This window comes from Hyalella azteca, unplaced genomic scaffold (assembly GCF_000764305.2).
Source record: "Hyalella azteca isolate HAZT.00-mixed unplaced genomic scaffold, Hazt_2.0.2 contig3573, whole genome shotgun sequence".
NCBI lineage: Eukaryota > Metazoa > Arthropoda > Malacostraca > Amphipoda > Hyalellidae > Hyalella > Hyalella azteca.
In genome coordinates this window covers 409,924-427,177 of record NW_025933818.1, presented here as the reverse complement: position 1 = coordinate 427,177, position 17,254 = coordinate 409,924, and the positions used below count along the sequence as shown (strand labels likewise).

Below are 17,254 nucleotides of genomic sequence, written 5' to 3'. Positions count from 1 at the left end.
GTTATCAAACCTAAATGAAAAATAAAGAAATTTAGCCGTTATTCATCCCTAGCCTTACATAGGAATTTAAAAATATTTGTCTACTTAAAATCGCTTCAAAAAATTATTTATTTGCCCAAAAATTCAAATTTAAATTCCCTTAATTAAAATCGTATTATTTTGTTGGCTTCATGATTCGTGGTCATTCCAATCATCCCAGAAGTCATCAGTGCTTCAATTGGTTTATTTTTACTTCCCATTTCACTGTCGTGAACAAGAATTTCCACTCAAATTTGTTTTTATACGGTGCACTAATTACACCGCGGAATATTGTACTGTATTGTTCCAAGATGTTATTTTAGGTCATATTTGTGAAGGCTTAATTGTTATGTTGACCGACTGTCAGCGTTCTGAATCTCCTTTTTATTTACAAGCACACAATTCTTGACTTTGGACTGGCAACATTAATTCGATTATCACCAGTTCTGACAGTATTTTCCCATTCTAATACGATCCTGCTCATACGATAAATTTAACTTCTTCAATGAATCGGTTTTCCACCAATTTTAAGTTCTGCAAAGTTCCTAATTTGTCCGCTGGTTCGAGTTCAGCAATGGTACCGAAGTCGACCAGAATCATTGATTCTATGAAGATTTTGTGGTCGACGATCGTTGCATGAGCAGCGAAATCGAAATATCTTCAGCACAATGCGGGCTTGTGACGTGTTGTTTGGTGCAGGCTTATTGCGTGTTGTTTGGTGACAGGCTTATTGCGTGTTATTGGTCACAGGCTTATTGCGTGTTGTTTGGTGGCAGGCTTATTAATTGCGTGTTGTTTGGTGCAGGCTTATTGCGTGTTGTTTGGTGCAGGCTTATTGCGTGTTGTTTGGTGCAGGCTTATTGCGTGTTGTTGGTCACAGGCTTATTGCGTGTTGTTGGTCGCAGGCTTATTGCGTGTTGTTGGTCACAGGCTTATTGCGTGTTGTTGGTCACAGGCTTATTGCGTGTTTTTGGGCACAGGCTTTTTTGAGTGTAGTTTCGCGAAGTGTTGAGTGTAGTTTTAAAGCGTTTTCTTTTTTGTGCAGGCTAATAGCATTGCGTTTGGTACAAGCGAATATCCAAATGGTAAAATTTTGACATGCAAATGATGGCAAAATTGCCCATATCAGTTGTGTTGTCTCTTACGAGGCTAGCAAGCTCATGATTTTATAAGAAATAGATGCTATTGCCAATACCTGGCATCAAACCGTATAGGATGAAACATTTTGTTCACGAAAAGTCTCAACTGCTTGGTGTACAGGTGTAGACCCTATGTGAACAGGTGAACAGTGCTACTTCTGTTTGAAATGTTTGGTGTAGCTTTGTTGTGAACAGTGCAGCCTCTGTTTAAAATGTTTGGTGTAGGCTTCTTGTGAAAAGTGCAGCCTTGATGTAAATCATCAGTCAAAATCATTCACACAAATGTTTTTTTAACCTGCTAATACGACAAAGAATGATCATGAAACCATATTTTTTATGCGGACTACCAGCTAATAACAGCTTCATAGTAGCATCATTGATACTGAATATGCTTGGAGAATTCCAGCATTCGACTGTTGATGCATTGACAGTCCAGTTGCGGCGTCACCGCCGTTTAGAGTGGTTGGCGTCGGTCTCTTTTTAAGCGATCCATTGAGAGGAGTTAGCGAGCAGTTTTAGCTAATAATTCTGGTTCGAATTCTGTTCTACATGAATGACCTCCAGTGTACTTGTGATTTTAGGAACCTAAAAATTTCGTTATTTGATCTTAAGAATACTGATCCTTATATGTGATATTTTCTTTCAAAATCAAATTTTATCTTACGGACACTCGGATCTAATATCATTAATATATACTTGATATAACTACCACCAATTACTCTTTTAACAATTCAGTGTCAAGCATTAAGTTTATCTTGCAATTATACTGCATTTAGGTTTATTATGAACTAGATATATTTTCACAGTGTATCAACACGGTTCATGTGTTATAGAAGAAAATGAAAATTTCTTTCAATCACCATGTCACCGGCACCATGGAAATAAGTGCTAGAAAATACGTTTCTATAGGTTCCCGTTTAAATGACTGCTAGAAAATAGGTTGCCCGTTAAAATATATTAGGGGAACCTTATTTCTAGCATTTATTTCCCAGGGAACCTTGGGGAACCCATTTCTTTCATCTGCACATTCAACGAATTTAAATACATTCACCAGCATATAACGTCTGTTGCAGAAGAAAGCAATCTTCGGAATTCGCAATAAAAACTCGTGCTTCTCATTAAAACGACGCATCACTCAGGAAAATTAATGAGTCATGTTGTCCAACTAGCACCAAGCTTTCTGCATATAGCACATGGTACTCGTACTTCCTTTTGCCGCGCAAAACTGGGTCAAGTTGACCCACACATCGATATTCAATAGGGTCTCTCGATTTTGCTGAGTGCTGTTGGAGTAAAGATGTTTAGAAATCCTGCTAGTGTTGCTTATGGCGGCTGGCACCATAGGTTTATGAAATTCATCAATATATGTAACTATAGGAAGCCATGGTCATGGTGCATTCAAAACGATCGTGTCAATGTAATTGGAAAGGATAAGGTAATATGCTATTTCAGGTTGCGTAAGAAATCTTCGTTACAAAATTCACTATTAAAAAGGAAAAAAAATACAACTAAAATACAAAGAGAGCAGAAAAAGGCAATGAAAATTAAAAAAAAATTAGTTTAATTATTTAAACGCAATTTTTTTTGCCCTTTTTCTCAGCAGTGATGTCGGCCAAAAAATACGCGTTCCACAACAGATCATGAAAGATAGGTTTACAAAATTTAGTAACCTTGTCGTCATGAACGTCGAAATTTAAGGGAACCTTTCTAAACTGCGGCCAGTTAAGCAGAAAATAAGGCAATGAAATATGAACTACTCTGGGGAGACAAGTGAATGACGAGGGGTCCTGCTACAAGATGTTGTATTCATAGTACTGGTTCTTAAAATTTCAATTCCAAAAGCTCGTTTGTTGATGTATTATCTGGATCTTGAATTTATTCTCAGTGGCCTATTTAAATTTACACGCAAGTATAGAAAACTAGTGACATTTTATTTCCCGAAGGGTACTTTTAAGTTTTATCGCTAGTGTGGTTTTGAACGGCTGTTTCATCCGCTTCAAATTTTTTTCACTTTATTCGGATTGACCAATTTTTAGAGTCCTGAGCAAAACTTATTTTACTGCTTTATTTCGTTTACTAAATAATATGGGCTTATTTTATACCTCATAAAAAATAACCAACATAACTAAGCGAACTCGTAAGTTGATGTAACGTGAGAATAAAGAAATCGTGTGCATTTACGATGGAAATTTCACGATTATTAGTACAGACATATGACAGAAGTCTATTCGGTACGCATTCAAAGCCCCGACATTTGTTAGAATGATAATTACCGAACTAGAAAACTCCACTTGTAAGTAAGAAAACACATCTTTTTAACAAGATTTGGTATTTTTAATCGATTGTTTTATCGTAAATTGATATCTTTATACTATGCATGGTCAGGCAGAATCAATAACAGTGTTGAACGACCGGTAGGGATTGCTTCTTCTTAGGGCCGTGGAAAGCCTTCCATCAGGCGATGTGTGGCCACCAATTATTTATTATTCTATTCCATCATGCATGCTTCTTTTTATGCACACAAATTTTATTTAGTCTCATGATGAAGTTCATACAGTAGGAACTAATGTGGAATTTCCTTTAGAAAATAATCTCAGTAAAGGGAATTCATATCAGGAAATTGAAATATCAGTAAATTGTTCACGAAAGTTTCAACTGCTTGGTGTATACCTTTTGTTAACAGTGCTGCTTCTGTTTGAAATGTTTGGTAGAAGTAACTTAAAAAATTGTTAAAATCAAATAAGATATGCTTTGATCGTTTGTATTTATCAATACTTTTTTGTCAGGTGAAACATATAAATCTTTAAAAAATACGATTTTTAATAATTTAATCTCAAAACGAGGAGGTGGAAGGTGGAGATGCCGTCCGTTTGTGCAGCAATCGTCGCATTTTCTTTGACTATTGGTGAGTTCTCGAGCAAAATTAAAAATCAATGAAATATCTTAGAGTTTGTATATTTTAAAGTGTCGACAAAATCCGTATTCGTTCCAAAATTTTTTAAAAAATAATTCATGAGCAGCTTGGCATTATTTCAGGGATCATTCAATGTTTTTTAAACAATGTTCCCCGATTCATTTATAAATTAAGAATCTGGAGGACGACTTTTCAGAGAATTTGTTAACCGGACACTTCCCATAGGTTGGTGACGCGTCAATTTTTTTTAGTCTCAATGAATAGACAGAAAATCAAGTTTTTTCATGATCTAGTGAACGGTATTCACGCAGCGAGCTCATATGCTTTAGTGCCAATTTTTTATTGATATTTCAACCGAAGTCGGGGATTTCTTTAAAATATGAGCATGACGGTCAGTTGCGCACGATCGTCATGCCATCCTTCCCATTTCAAGCTTCCCCTTCACGTGTGGATAAAAACCACGGATTTCTTTCACGATTTCTTGCTCGACCTCCGATCCAGGTGTTGCTTCCCAAGCAAACTTAATATTCCATTCTGGATCGCCCCGGGCTCTATTGACTCGACTTAGAGGTGAATCAGGTGCAAATCCGCCACCTAATTCGTTCGCGTGCTAATTAGGAATTTATTGCCGGAGTCCATTGCCATATGGGCCGAATCTGCGTTATGTAACTAAATAAGAGCAGCTGGTCACGCTGTCTCATGTCAGACGCTGGTATATGATCGAACCATGCTCATCTCCCGCTCATGGTATTGCATCGATTTATATGCACCGGTAAGTTTGTTAATTCTTACAATGAAACGAGGTGAGAATTGACATTACCGATTTTTGCGCTAACTTGGTAGTTAGATATTAATTTAATTAATTATGTTACAAAATATCTTAATTTATTTTGCTGTGTACATTAACCACAAGCTGTTTGATGGCTTGGAAACATCATTTAGGGGTGCAAGAGGAGAAAGATACTTAATAAGTGCGTGGCAGTAAACAAATTAATGCTTGAAGCTCGAAAGATCAATTCAATCCTCATCATGACATAAATAACTAACATGTAAGCTGTTAATTGGCAGACCCATCAACACATGATCGTTCGGTTATGCATTAAGGGGCTAAACGTATTTTATTGCCCTTTCAGGCCACAATGATTTGGGATTGCACTGTTTGATATTGTGGAGACAGTGCATTGCATGATGACAAACATTAAACAAAGTACCTTCGGTGATACAAACAAAATCCACAACATTTGAATATTATCAGGTGAGATTCACAAAATTGTGAACCGCATAATTGTATCATATTGTGGTGTGGTTCACAAAATTCCTTTAGCGAATTAAGATCGTTTTATTTAATGGAGCTTACTGGGCATTACTCATGATCGCCCCAAGCTCGCTCGGTGCATGAGCTGATTAAGCTTAACACAAAGTTGCTCTCTGTATCTCTCTTCCTCTTTCGGGGAATTTAATTAATTCATTAGTCAGGGTTCGGCCGTAGTGGTTTCAATGGCACTTGAGGTTCTATATTTGGTAATAATGAATTATTTCAGTAGGGAAATGACACATCGAAAGATTCAACGCTAGTTATATTATGAAAATCAAACGCAGACCTAAGTATAGAAATTGGACAGAGTTATTGTCAATAGCCAAGTATAACACCGAGACCGACTGGCCGCTCACTGCTATATTACCCGCCCTACGAAAATAAAAGAACTGTCTAACTCAAGTACCCCAACTGATACATCATCGGGTTTTGGACACAGACACCCGAACACTGAGTCTGTCGAAAAGTCGAACACGAACACTGGTCGACTCTTCCGGAACTTGATTCCTCCTTAGTTATTGTTAATGAACGGCCTCGCAGGATCTTCGTGACACCGTGGCTTGGCGCCTCCTAGCTCGATAGTTTCTCTTGTTAAGTTGTTAGTATCTATCTGTGCTGATCTCTCTGCGCTGGTATAGGCTCCCGACCTATAGCACATCAACACAGCAAATCAGTTGACTCGGGATTTCATCCTGACGCACTCCCAGCTACTTAAATACCCCGCAACCCGCAACGGAGCGTCGCTTTGATTTTACCCAAACAATCCCAGAGTTTTTCCCCCACGAACAAGAACAACCACATCACACTATATCTTGCTATTTGCATTCGCCCCCACCAAATTACGCCATATCAAAATTCGTAATTCCTACTCTTTAATCAGACCGGATTTTATTCGGACGCTTATCTCGCTCGTAAGAGCGTGAAGCGTTCATAGAGCCGCTAATTTATGCGCCGGGTGAGCTAAAAAGCGTTTTTAATTCAGAAGCTAACTACTCCCCAAAAGTTTCGATGGGATTCATGGCCGAGGAAACACTGCCATCACGCGGATATTTGGCCGCCGACTATTCGCCTATTACATCAATTAATTCTCCTCCATATGTTATTTATCACAGGGCACTTTTATTCTGAAACTTCCATTCCAATTAATTATAAGTGCGTAAAAGTGTCATTTTCAAATAACTTTTGCTTTGTTTTTTGGACCTTCCGAGGCGATTTAAATGAAAACGGATCTACTGTCGTGATGAGCAAACGAGGCTTTTAAAAAAGGGTCCTACGTAAATAATTCCAGTGGAGGATGACTATGCGAATCATTGTGTTTCTGTTTTAAAATAAAATCATCCCTTTTCGTGATTTGTTTATTTAAAATCCAAATTTTAAATTTTTTAATCTGAAATTCCAGGAATTTCTCGTTAAGATGAATCCCATGGATTGAAATCGATTAAGCTTCTTCTGAAGTAAATTTATGGTGTAAATTATGATTAAAGGAGTGTGTAATATTCATGTTTATACATTATAACGGCAAATTTCGCTGCAATTTATTCTCAGCTCTCGCCGACTGGAAACGCTACATAAAATTATGTCGTAATTTGTGTCATTAATCTTTTAGAATGTCACTTTGATGGCTTGAATATACTGTAATTTGCATTTTCTGGATTGGTTAGGCGATATTTTGTCAATACAGCGAAATCATTTTAAACGTTTGGTTATTTTCATTTATACTACTGTAAGTCTGACGAGTTAGCGGCTTGTAACAACAGGTCTCAATACTTTCTTTGGAACATTGTTAACTCATTTTAGATTTTGTATAAAATAAATCTATTTATGCAAGACTTTTCCAGGAGAGATGCAACATAACTTTCCAGGAGAGACTTTATATTTATGCGAGAATTTTCCAGGAGAGATGCAACATAACCTAACTCAACTTCTACTTCATAATCCACGAATACCATGTTATCGTTTCAGAAAATAATTCAATAGGAATGAAGCAAATCGGAATTCAATAATATTATTAATATTTATCTTCGTTGATTGTATGGAATGTCCTCTTGCTTCAGAGGAGGTGGGCGTTGAAGGCACAAGACAGCCTGTAGATCAAAGAAGCTCTGAGTTTTAAAATACAGTACAGTAGTTTAGCACAGTAGTTTCAGATTTGCAGTGTCGGCTACACACTCGTATATTATAGGATTGGGTAAAAGATGTCGCCTAAATACTTCAGTCATCGCCATTATTTCCATTCATACACTGCTACTAGATATTTGCTAATCTTGAGATACTAATTGCTGATTGGTAATTCATAGATTATATTACTGTTGCGCAAATTACTGTTTCTTTGTGCTGATAAGTTTCCTCTTCAAGCTGATACGTTTTCTCTTCTAACCGAGTAATACGGGCACATTGAAGAAGATATTCCGGAGAGCAGCCGAACAAAAACGATTTAATTAAAAGCTCGACAACCCATGAGCTTTATCCCGGACTCTGTCACAGGTCACTTGCCTTGAACAATCCGCGATTAACGATTGTGTTATAGGCAAGATTATCTATTTACAAATTTATGTGCACAAACAGCAACAGAAGAATAAATCATGAACGTCGAATTATTCAATAACATTTATAAGCCAACTCGATGTCAATCCTTCAATCTGACAATGGATGTCAAACCTTCTTCTATTTGCTACGCTTACGAGCTGGTTCCTTGTTGGCATCTAACACTGAAATAGCCGTGTTTCAACGGAATCAACTTACAATCAACGCTGTTTCAACGACATGCGCCTGGAGGGTTCATCCAACGATGGTTATGCCACTAAAATTTTCACTTAAATGTTTGCAGTCATGACTCGAGAAAAAATTAAAGTTTTGAGCAAATGATTGCTTCGATTATTCATGCATGAATACTGCGGCCAGAAAAGTCCATGCACCAATAATTATTGTTGATTGGCAATTCAATGTGTTTACTGTGGCTTGAAGGCCTAGAGAGACGATCAAAAGCGCTTCCAAAAAGAAGAAAAATTTTTATAAATGTTGAATTTGGGTGCAGCCAGGAGCAGAAGTTGCGCAAGTTAATTCTAAAAATAAAAAATCCACGTTTTTTACGATTCTTGTCAACGTGGTGTCCAGGATAACATTAACAAATATGCGAATAAAGAGATGTTATTAGGTGATTCGGATAACTTTTATCTCGGCTAAAAAAATAACTATTCCAACGTTAATGACACCTAACAATAAATTCGCAATTAAAATGCAGGTTTTTCTTGCCTGCCTCCAGTATGTAGAGAAAATTCCGCTAATGGCATCGCTGTGTAAGAATGCGTCATTATTGCATTTAAAAATCGCTTCCCCAATTGATCCGTATAACTGGCAGAAGCATTCGTCTCATTGAAAATGATGCCAAAGCTTGGATGTATTCGGGAAGGTAGCAGAGAAGGGCCATACTTTGGGGTGTTATTATCGACGGGTATTTGTGATAGTAGCGAGATAGGGTCATACATTGAGGTGCTATTATAGACGGGTATGTGTGATGGTAGCGAGATAGGGTCATACTTAGAGGTGCTATTATCGACGGGTATGTGTGATGGTAGCGAGATAGGGTCATACTTTGAGGTGCTATTATAGACGGGTATGTGTGATGGTAGCAGAGATGGGGCTTAACTCTGGGGCGCTAGGGTAGATGTGCTGGATGTGAAAGTGACGTTCATACATTTAGAATGATGGAAGGGGTGGCGATGAGTGTTTTGTGCACGATATTAAAGTGAAATTAAATTTTGAGCACTTGATGGTGGAATAAGAGGCGTATGAGAGAGAAAACTAGTAACGATGCAGGCTATTCATAACATGGTAAGTGGGTGAGAGTATATGGGTGAGCTTAAAGGAACAGGCGAAGAGTGGATAGCATTTGTCAGTAGAAGCGACTGTTGCTGTGATTGAGGAAATATGATCTTATGCGAGAATATTTAGGATCTTATGAGTACTTTCATATAAAAAATAGGGACTCGCCTAATCAAGTGCCTAATCTTTAGGTTTTTGTTTTAGGACAAGCATCAGTCTATTAAATTTTAATGCAGCATGATCAATTGAGCTGTTGAAAACACAACAAATCTTTCGACGATATACGATAATAAATAGCATTATATCTATAGTATTTATTGATGAACTAACGCATTATGCGAGGCGTGAGACTGTTTTATGTTATTACTCTTGCAGTATGTGGGGCGTGCTGATGCGGATGTATTTTCTTTAATTTATGACTGACTACTTGACTTTTTTTTAGTTTCGAGACTGGCCAATGCAATGGTTAGGCCTGCCTTTGCTTTGATCTGCTTTGCATCACTTCCAGTGACTGGCCGATACGAGGGCCTGAAGACTAAAGTATCGACGCTCTGAATTCGAGTTCAAGAAATAGGAATTGATGCACCTATCCTGTCCTAGCCCAATCTAACCTAGTCTAATCAAACCTGATATTCTCATGCATTATTCATGTGGGTGGCAAGACAGTGAAAATGGAAAGCGCTATCATCGTTTCCACTTATTCTATGATTTCTTCTATTACGGTGAATGATGAATTTTCCAGCATGATTTGAGGCGCATGCAGCAACGCTCTGCTCAAATATTTGCTTGAGCTCAGTTATCACAAAAGTTATCATCTTTTCAGAGTAAATGAAGCAGCATTATTTACATCCACCTATTTCCATATTGCTATTTCAAAACCGAGAATGCACAACTAATTTTAAGTCGTGTCACATACTTTTTTGGCTCAATTTAATTAATTTATGAATGATTAATTTCTGATTGGTGAATTTTATTCATACCCAGTGTCTGAAAATAGCGCTGTTGCGACAAAAAAAATCATTAACACTCTCGAAATGTAATTTTGAGCTGAGACCAAATAATCGTTCTTATTTTCTCCATCAAAAGTATTTTTTAATTTTTTTCTTTTATTCGAATACGAACAGGACTTTTTTACGTGCCTGAGCAGTGCTATAACTTTCAATGCTTGAGTTGTCAAGCGAGGCTCGCTGCAACTCAAGTTAAACCTTTGTTGACTTTACTGAGGTTAACGTAACACCGCTATTTTTATTTTTCCGAATATTAACATATTTAAATGTCCGGTCCAAACTCCGTAGACTTGTAAAAAATTTTCACGTGTAGCTACATTGGGAGCGCAGCAGTGCACCACCAATTTTGTGCACCAATAAGCCCTGAATCGACCGCCTTGGATCTCTCCGGACCTACACCAATCAGCCGTGCACCACTCGGCTTTGTCCTCTTCCGGCCTTGACCACCACCTGCCGTGCACCACCAGACCGCGGATCGAATATAACTTCCGGGCATCGTTTAATTACGTAATTTTACGTTCACCTCATCTAAGTTTACGTTTCAGATAGCATAGTTCTGTTCCAAAATTTATCGTCCTTCGACAAGTGGCTGTTCGACCGAGGGCTGGTTCGACCCACGGCCCAGATACGGACGGCTTGAAGTGTTGAAGGCTACGTTCCTGAAGGCAGGAATCATGATGGTCCATTACATCCAGGGCAGTGGTGGTCTTCGGCAGACGACCCGCTACATTTGTAACCGAGAGATTTAACTTCCTCAGCTACTAATTTATTGACTACCTAAAAATTATATTTTAAGATAGCAATAAGTGGGGAGGCTCATGATAGTTCATAAGCAAATTTTCTGCAATAGCTTGATCTCTCAGCTGAGAACGAGCATTATTTAATTCATACATTCTTACATCTCATTCATATTGGCTCATGTCAGAACGCTGGATATTATTCGATAAAATTCTCCTCAGAGAAATTTATATCGAATAATTAGTTATCTATATCTATTGCCTTCGTAAAATAAATACTATTTCATTGTCATCGATTTATTTCGTGGAGAAGACAAATTAATAAGAAGGTCTGCGGTTCTGCAAATGGCTTCTCTCTCAGGCAGAAAATACTGCACAAAATATATAGCCTACGTATTAAAACTGTAAAACTATAGGGTTGTTTATGATCACAAGCCTGATTTACAGACATTACTACATGAGTGCGAGTAGGAATCTATGTCGCTAGGACGAACCGAATCTTTAGCTTAATTGTTTGAATTAAATTAAATAAAATCAACCGAGATTTATTCGTTTAAAATTGGAAGCTACGCAGATGCATTGGTAAATTATATTTAGGAATAACTAGCGTCCATGTATTACGTCAGTGATTGAATGATTGTATAGATTAAATAGTGAGAGCAATCATTGAGAATTTATTAATAAGAGATTTTTTAATAATAATATGGATAATATCATTGCGGTCATATCGCAAACATTGGCAGCCAAAGTTTAAATGCTGTCTAACCGGAACAGATTATTAAAAGATCAATGCAATAACATATACGTAATTAATTCGGACTTTAAATAACCAAATTAAATTAATTCAATAATTTAAACAACTACCGTTGAATGACTAATAATAGTTTTGAACAATTGAGCTCACAGCAAATAATTCTTTCTTCCTCTAAATTTTCCTTCAAATATGATGGATCTTTATAAAAAGTAAGTCTCCAAAGAATCAGTAATCATCCTTGCAGGTTTTCAGCAACTAATAACCGGAACGTATGGAAAGTAATAGTATTGGTAGTGTTAGTTTATGAAAAATCCATACTTTGTTTATGCTTGCATCATTGAGTATGACAATAGTCTTATCACAAGGGGAATCAAAGCTACACAAAACTAATTAGGGTGGATGTAATGCGGTGCACAATCACAATAAGTCCAGCCGACTAATTAGTTTCTACTTGACAAGTTGCGCAATGCTAGCAGATGGTGCCCAAGCTCATTAACGAGTCCAGGTCGTGTAATGAGCCGGAGAACATCGTCCATCCAGAAAGCTCACAATCCGGTTAGTATACGAAATGCTATTAACCTGGAGATGTTTACCTGCAGGAAACAAACGATGCACTTCCTTGGGTTGCTTTCCCCCATGCTGCTTGCTGAATAATATGAAGATGACACTTTTTCACAAAACTACGACAAGGAATGGGTTGAATCAAGGGAAATTCTAGTAGGTTGCCGTTTGAAACAATTTCTACATAGTTTTATTAGTGATATATAGATATATATAAACCAATGACAGATGTATTGGGGCTTTGGAAAGGCGGTGTACTCTTTTCTCTCGGTGATAAATCACTATCCTGAAAGTCCTGCGCATAAAGTTAGCGGGCAGAATATTCTTTAGATTTCAGACTTTATTGACATTTCACTGATTACGCTTCTGCCCAATTTAGCCAAGCACAAGGTTATGCAAAACCGAAAGTAGACAAAAACTAAAAAAAAAAGGGTTGCTCAAACGTTTTCTATCTTCTCCGAGCTCAAGCCAAGCCACCCACTCTTCAGCCTAACCCCCCGCGACCCAAGACTCCTGCGCTCTGTCGCTTCTCCCAGATTCCTCAAGATATAAGGAATAATGAGCAAACCTCCTCGACAAGGGCTGCTTCAACGACACCATTAACACGAAGTAGTTTTAACACGCGTGGCTGGCACCAACGATTTTTTTTGCTCAATTGACGATGCACAATCGAGCAAAAAATCAACTGTGGAAAGTGGCGACTCTTATTGCTATTCCTGGGGTGTGGTGTGACGAGGGCAGCAGGGAAATTTGATTACTTGAAGTGATTTAAAGCGAGAGTGGTGTGGCTTTTTTTGTCACTGGGCACTTACATGTGTATACGAAAATAAGTGTATGTATTTTTGAGTACATTGCATGTAACTGGGCGCAGGTGCGCTATAGCGTACAAAACTGAGCACGTTAGTGCGTATATTGCACGCACGTAATTTTTGTATTGCGTATTTCGTAGTATAGCATACAATGCTGCACAGCGTTCTTAAATGTGTTGTCTTGCTATTTTGGAATATGTTCTAGACTTGTTCGTACATTTTTATGTTAATCAGCTGTCTCCAAACTCGTCTCCGGCATTCGTCTTAACATTCAGAACTACACGGAGCAGTAGGACGTAACTTATGTACACCTAAACTAACTTGGCAAGGATTTTGATTAAGGTCGAGAGCGAGGATAGAGTTTTGGGCTTGGGTACAGAATTAAAGGAGCATGGGGAGGGTGTGAGAAGCTCGGGTGCTACTTCGTAACTGCTCTTATAGTTAGCAAATAGTTAGCAAATGTATGTGTAATAAATAAATTGTTGCAGAATTTTTCATCGTAACAATCGAACACATTTTTCACTTTCGTCTGAGTGATCCAGAAAACATTAAGTAAATTCCTTTCTCAGCAAAGATATCAAATTTAAAAGGCTTCGTTGTATTAGTGTCTTAACCTTTCAAATTCCCCTAACTATTCGTAGTAATTCGTAAGTAGACTTCGTCACTCTGCATAATGACATTTGATTGGTGGCTTGTTTATATAGGAATTAATATAAGTTACACGTTAATAAAGTTTATATAAGTTAATTCAAGGACGCATGAGTGCATGAATTTCTTGTGTAAATGGCAGGTGTGTGCAAACTTCGGCCGGAGGAATATCTTGAGAAAATGTAATGTTACCTGTTGGCAAACACTGACAATGATTTAATTTAGATCCAAAAATATATTTGTATTTTTCTGGTTCGAGTTTTTATTTCATTCTCTATTTTTCCGACTACTTGATTAGAATGAAAGTAAATTTAAAGAGTAATTAAAAACGAAAAAATAGAATACTGGTTGATTTCAGTATCATTGCTGCTGATATGAAGATTTAGGGTAGATCGCGTGATTGAAATTCCTAATGTAAATTCAGCTTTAGGAGCGTTGAAAGAAATCAGTCTACTTCTTCTGCCGTTACTTATAAGAATTTAGAAACATTGAAGAATAAGTGAAAGTTAAGGAGCATAACGGCAACACAGATTTATTTTAAGCACCGGATGATGTACGAAAAATAATATAATTAAAATACAATTGATTATTGTAAGAAATAGAATCAATGTTTTCCCAACCATCTGTGATTCAAAATGCTGTCCAGAAGCCAGTACGGAGCTTTGATGCTATCTTATAATATTGTAACTCGGAGCAAGTCTGACGTAGTGATTGTCAGCTGCAGCAAGCAATACGTTTCCAGATGAGAAAAAATCTACCGGCATTTCTTCATCAAGAAAGACTGCTGTCAGGGGTATTAAAATATAAGTGATTACGTCATACCCAAACATCGAGCAAAATAAAATATTTTTCGCAGTGGTGACTTCCGACGTGTAACGGACTGTCCTAATGAACCGGAACAGAGCTACAGTAGATTTTTATTCATAAAATAAGCTCCAGTTAATCAAACTCCAATGTTAAAGAAATTTACAGACAAAGGTTTTCCAGTTAGGGATTTCAAGCAATTTCAGGTTCCAACAACATACTACGTTGGTCATTCTATTTTCATAACATTGAGGGTGGTCAAGTTAGAGAAGTTTCTTTTGGAGTTCAAAATAAAAAAGAAATATTATCCTCTGACAACAGCCATGCCTCCAATTTGGCCAGGTGTCATAAAAGTTTGCTCACTTCCAACGTGCGGTAAAATGTTTCTAGGATTTTTGGCTAGCAAAATATGAGTTTTATTCTTAGAATATGCGAAAGGAAAACTGTCTGTCTTAACTACCTGAAAAAAACAAAAAGAAAAAAAGTTCCAAGTTTCCTGCGGGTTCCATGCAATGAAATGAAATAAATATTACTGAGATAAACGATTTCAAATTTGTAACGGTTCTTTATCAATTCTTACATACCAAATTTGCTAATTCTGCGAGATGAACCAGAATGCATAAATTTGAGTTACTCTTGTTCACTAGTTTTCAAGTTTTACTATATCCAATTACACTATTTTACTAGTTATACAGCGATACCATTTATACATTTTCATTATTCATTATATAGTTAGGTATTTAGATCCACTACCTCACCTGCTCTCTGGTCACTTTAGCACAATACTTATCGATTTCGTTGGTTAAAAAATTTTCTTCAATATTCAATTTCAATTGTTATCCATGTACGCTAGTTCACTAATTCTCCATTTACACTAGTTATTCTAATGTATTAGTTTTCTACTTATTCGCGTAAATTATTTTCCCCGCTATCTTGTTTCCTGAGTTTCCCAGTTTCGCTGCTTCCAATTAAACTTTTCTAAGATTTAGCCTTTCTAGACAACGGGCAATATACAGGGTCCGCCATATTTATGGCAACGCATGTTTTTGTTATTTCTTAAAGAAACAAACAGGTGCACTGTTTTTTATTGGATGAGCTAGTAGCCAAGAATTACCTAAACAATTCTGAGACATATTTATTCAATATGAGCACCCTTATTTTTAATGACGGCCTCCAATCTACGCGGGAAAGCTTCACAGGAGACACGCAGCATTTCTTGAGGGATCAAGTCCCATTCTCGTGTCAATCTAGACTTCAAACTATCCAAGAATCATGAGATGTTCTGCAGACCCTACTCTCTAAAATAGCCCACACAGAAAAATCGAGAGGATTCAAATCAGGGCTTCTTGAGGGCCATTCGTTTTTGCTAATGAACGCTGGGGTGTGACCCTGAATCCAGTTTTGGGTCATGTTTGAGCAGTGTGATGAGGCAGAGTCTTGTTGAAAAGTTGAAGTGTTTACGGGCCCAAGGTAACAACACAGCTTCCAAAATGTCCGAAATGTATCACTGACTGTTCAATTTCACTCCTGAGGGGACAAAAACGAGTGGGGACCTCCCAGTGGCGTTTACCGCGGCCCAAACCAACACGGACATGGGATTTTGACGTCGTGTTGCTGTTCTGGTTGCCACAGATCCATCCCGACTCCAAACTCTGTCATTTTGACGTTTAGAGCTTTTTTCAATGTCAAATTTTTTATCGTCACTGAACACCAAGTTGGGCAGCGTGCCACCCTCAATCAGATCCAGAATGTGCTGGCATCTTTAGAGCCTCATTCGTTCATGACGGTCTGCTAGTTCATGCTTTATTTGCATCTTGTAAACGGAGGTTTTTATGTTATCTTTGAGGACTCTACGCACTGATGTCTGACTGACTCTTGCTTCTGCAGCCAATTTTGCAGCTGAGCGACGAGGGTTTCTCCTCAACTTCTCCCTCGTGTTTTTGACCAATTGTTTTGTTCGAACACTTCGTTTCCTTCCTTGACCAGGTCGATTGCATGTTTCAACAGTTTCATTGAATTTTTTCACTACCTTCCACACAGTTTCACGACGAATTTGGAGCCTTTTTGCAATGACTGAATTACTCTCGCTCTTTTAATGAAGGGTTACAATTGCATTTCTATCTACTGCCATAAGTAATAGTAAATTTAGACACCCTAGACTTCTGCAATATAAAATAGATGAATTAATAATAGATGATATTAGGCTTCATCATAAAAGAAATGTCTCCTAGAAACCAATTTTTTTTATATAGCATACATTCGTTGCCATAAATATGACGGACCCTGTAATAATATGCATCTGAACCTGAAATAATGCGATTAATTCTTTATTTGTGCATACAGCGAGCGCAAAAAAAGGTCAGTAATGCGTGTATCGTACGTAGTTGGGTGCCGGGGAGCCGTGTTGCACGCATCGTGCACATTGAGCCCAGTAATGCATGTAGCGAACGCTGCATATGGGTTCCGTGTTGCACGCAGCGTGCGCATTGAGCCCAGTAATGCATGTAGCGAACGCTGCATATGGGTTCCGTGTTGCACGCATCGTGCACATTGAGCCCAGTAATGCATGCAGCGAACGCTGCATGGGTTCCGTGTTGCACGCAGCGTGCACATTGAGCCCAGTAATGCATGTAGCGAACGCTGCATGGGTTCCGTGTTGCGCGCATCGTGCATAATTGAGCCCGGCATGAGGAATAATGCAGCAGTGAATCCCGTATGCAATTCCG

General features: G+C 37.9%; 1 protein-coding gene across 1 annotated transcript in view; it reads left to right on the top strand.

Moving 5' to 3' along the window:
- The first annotated feature begins 4,016 nt into the window (after nt 1-4,016).
- The window catches only part of LOC108667419 (lachesin), a 32,252-nt gene continuing 19,014 nt past the window's right edge, over nt 4,017-17,254 (top strand). Inside the window, exon 1 of the mRNA XM_047879665.1 lies at nt 4,017-4,062. Within this exon, the coding sequence (XP_047735621.1) occupies nt 4,017-4,062 (46 nt within the window). The remainder of the gene's footprint in view (nt 4,063-17,254) is intronic.